The sequence below is a fragment of the Carlito syrichta genome, unplaced genomic scaffold (assembly GCF_000164805.1).
Source record: "Carlito syrichta isolate Samal-C Ts95f unplaced genomic scaffold, Tarsius_syrichta-2.0.1 Scaffold287783, whole genome shotgun sequence".
Classification (NCBI taxonomy): Eukaryota; Metazoa; Chordata; class Mammalia; order Primates; family Tarsiidae; genus Carlito; species Carlito syrichta.
The window spans coordinates 122310-126302 of NW_007231879.1; the positions used below are offsets into that span (position 1 = coordinate 122310).

The 3993-nt window shown below is 42.8% G+C and overlaps 1 protein-coding gene across 2 annotated transcripts in view; it reads left to right on the top strand.

The window, feature by feature from the left end:
• TMCC1 (transmembrane and coiled-coil domain family 1) overlaps positions 1–3993 on the top strand; it is a 42031-nt gene that overhangs the window by 31161 nt on the left and 6877 nt on the right. For both annotated transcript variants that reach the window (XM_008053036.2, XM_021709961.1), the window contains one exon: positions 2712–2847. In XM_008053036.2, coding sequence (XP_008051227.1) covers positions 2712–2847 — 136 coding nt within the window. The remainder of the gene's footprint in view (positions 1–2711; positions 2848–3993) is intronic.

Genomic DNA, 3993 nt, shown 5'->3' on the forward strand with positions numbered 1-3993 from the left:
CCAGGTCGAGGCTGTGGTGGCCGGGAGCAGCCATTGCACTCCAGTCTGGGTGACAGAGTGAGACTCCAACTCAAAAAAAAGAAAGAAAGAAAGAAATTAACAAACACCAAAAACACCACAAAGCAATGAGCTAAAATAGGACAATCATGGAAAGACAATATGTTAACATGATCTTACAGCATTTGGTGAACTTAAAATTTGGTGGAAAATCAATTCTAGAAATGGCACCTGTTTTTGAGCACCTGCCCTGAGTGGCATATGAAATGAAAAGCAGAGTCTCAGAAAATATCAGCCTTAGTTATTATACCAATAAAAAGTAGGGCTGCTTTCAGATCAGTCTATTTAGTTACATCAGTAACGGAAGAGTTTTAGCATGAATAAAAGCAGTACAGAGATTCCTATCAAGGATAAAGGAGAGGCCAGGTGTAGTGTACACACTTGTAATCCGTCCCAGCATTTTGTGATGCCAAGACAGGATGATCACTTGAGCCCAAGAGTTTGAGACCAGCCTAAACAACATAGTGAGATTTTTCTACCAAGAAAAAAAATTTTTTAATAGTAAGTATGAAGTTTCTCAAGAGGGAACTAACTTGGCATGTCTGAGAGACAGAAAGTAGGTTAGTATGGCTGTAGCTAACAAGATGGAGAATGGAGGGAGATAAGATTCCTTAGGAGTAGGAGTTATTTTATTCATCTTGTATTTCTAGCACTTAGGGCCACATATGGGAAGGTTTACATAAAGATGAATTGGACAGGGCATCTAAGGACCAGTAGGATTAGAAAAGGTTTAAAGGATGAGATCATAATTTCTAGGTGGAAAAAGAACATGGGTGAAGGGCTGGAGGTAGAAATGTATAGAAGAACTAGAATAGTAGATCTCTGTTGGAGAAAAAAATGGAAATCTGTAAGACTGGAAGATTAGAAGAGTTGGGATTCTAGAATAGTAAATGAGCCCAAGGCAGATGACTGAGTGAGGAAGTCACATGCTGAACACAGTGTTTTAGGAAAATGAGTTATCTGGCAGTGGTGAAAAGGACACACTGGGATGGGTTGTTTGTGCAGTTCTTGGAACCAAGAAGCAAAGTAGGAGAAAGGTTGGAGACTACACGTTTAAAAACACTAGAAACAGAGAGTAAGAGATAGAGAATAAACATGTCTCTGGATTCTGGTAACTAGAATGGAAGCCTCTCTGTCAGATAGAGGCAGCTGGGCAGGGCTCATCCCAACAGAGAACATACTGCTGCTCAGGCAACACACATTTAATACCTGCATTTGAGCCTCAGAGGACTTCAATATTTTAAAAATGCCAGAACAAACTCAGACATTTAAAACAAGCCCAAGCCGGGCTCAGTGGCTCAGCCTGTAATCCCGCGCCTTGGGAGGCTGAGGTGAGTGGATTGCCTGAGCCCACGGGTTCGAGACCCGCCTGGGCAACTTGGCGAGACCTCATCTCTACAATAAATCAAAAAATTTAGCCGGGTGTTGTAGCGCACGCCTGTAGTTCCAGCTACTTGGAAGGTTGAGGCAGAAGGATCACCGGAGCCCAGCAGGTCGAGGCTGCGGTGGCTGGTAGCAGCCACTGCACTCCAGTTTGGGTGATGGAGTGAAACTCCAACTCAAAAAAAAGAAAACAAAAGGAAAGGCTGGGCGCAGAGGCTCAAGCCTGTAATCCAGCACTTTGGGAGGCCGAGGAGAGGGGACCACAGAGTCCACAGAGCGATTACAGGCTGAGCCACCGAGCCCGGCTTTCCTTTTGTTTTCAATCACATCTACAATATACAGACTTTTAAAGAATATAAAAACTTTAGTTTAAGGTAATGATTTAAAATGTTTTTTCTTTTTGATGTTTTAAATTTTTGTTGAGATGGGATCTCACTGAGTTTCCTAGGCTGCTCTTGAACTCCTAGCCTCAAGCAGTCCTCCCACCTTGGTCTCCTGGGTTACAGGCATGAGCCAAAATGCCTGGCCTATTTAAGGTAATTATGTTATAACATCAATGTTCAGGTACTCTGCCATATACCCCCTATGGATCTTTGTTCTACTTATCCATACCTGAAATCATATTGGTTTTTCTGCCTCCCCCCTCCTTAGAATATAAACTCCTGAGGCATTCTGTCTTGCTTATCACAATGTTCTCAATACTTTGAACATACCTGGTACACAGCAGGCTCTCAGTAAATATTTGTTAACAGAAATGTCCTATACATTGTGCTTGGCCATAAGGACAGTGGGTGTCTGTGACTCTGTCATTCTAGGACTCTGAATCATAAACATCCAGGTGAGTAAGCTGTCTAGTATTGGAATAAGCTACTGATAACTACTAGAAGGTCAGTTTTCACTTAAGTGCCATTTATCTTCTGATGAGTTTTGTTTAGTGGACCCTAGTTTTTGCCTCTTCCTCAGAACAACATAAGGACTGCCTCAGTATTATGGGTACGCTCAAAGCTAACCAGGGTTGCCAACATTGCTGCAAATACTGTGTTTTGAGAAGATTGTGGAAAAGCCATGTTGCTGTATGATTTGGCCTGGTAACAAGTTGTCTTTTCCAGAGACTAAGAGCTGTACCCACTGGCACACCCTGTTACCCCAGACCACTTAATTTCTTTGTGCTTTTATTTTCTTCCTTTGTAGAACGGGTTTGGGGAATCGAATGTAAATAATACTCAGGGAAATACAGAATGTATAAAATTCTAATCTTTCTTCCCTCCTAGATGTGAACGATTAGAAGAACAACTAAATGACCTAACAGAGCTCCACCAGAATGAAATCTTGAACTTGAAGCAGGAATTGGCCAGCATGGAAGAGAAAATCGCATATCAGTCCTATGAACGGGCCCGGGACATCCAGGTTAGCATGAAGTAAAAGCAAAATACAGTAGAGTCAGAAAGAAAAAAAGGAAAAGAAAGGAGGAAGAAAATAGATGGGAGGGTGTTATCAAGAAAAACTTATACCTACCGTAGTACATTACTCTTCAAGTGATTGAGATGCATTTCTCAAAAGTCTATATTGTTTTGAGGTGGTATGTCTGCTTGGTTCTTGGGAAAGGTTTCATAGGTCACAGAAGTCTCGTGTATGGAAAACCACATGCACTGAGGATGTTGGCTCATGCCTGTAATCCCAGCACTTTGGGAGGCTGAGATGGGAGGATTGCTTGAGTCCAGGAGTTGAAGACCTACCTGAGCAACGTAGCCAGACCTCACCTCTACAAGAAATTAAAAAATTAGCCAGGCATGGTGGCATGCACCTGTAGTCCCAGCTTCTTGGGAAGCTGAGGGGAGGATCACCTGAGCCCACGAATTGGAGGCTGCAGTGAGCTATAATTATGCCACTGCACTCCAGCCTGCGTGACAAGAGTGCAACTCCAAAAGAAAAAAGAGAAAACCATATGCATCCCATCTACTGGTTACTTCTTCAACACCTGCTCTAAAAAGCGTTAGGGCTGTCTTTCCTGTCTTCTCCTTCTATAGGAAAGGGGGCTTTGTCCCAGCTGCTAAATCTAAGTCTCTTTCAGGTACATTGCCAGGCAGTTTGTGAGAATAACCCAAGAAACAATAATGTTTAAAGCTAACAACTTGTCTATTTTATTATATGAGAAAATAAAATATTTAAAATTTTATTGGGAGCTCTCTGAACCTCTTCTGGGGTTCTGAGGGCCGCCCAATAAAATTTTTTTTTTTTTTGAGTTGGAGTCTCACTCTGTCACCCAGACTGGAATGCAGTGGCCGCTCCCGGCCACGCAGCCTTGACCTGCTGGGCTCCTGTGATCCTTCCACCTCAGCCTTCCAAGTAGCTGGAATTACAGGCATACGCTACCACGCCTGGCTAATTTTTTTTGATTTATTGTAAAGATGAGGTCTCACCAAATTGCCCAGACGGGTCTCAAACCCGTGGGCTCAGGCAATTCACTCACCTCAGCCTCCCAAGGCACGGGATTACAGACTGAGCCACCAAGCCCAGCTAAAATTTTTTTAAAAACAAAAGAATAGTGTCAGG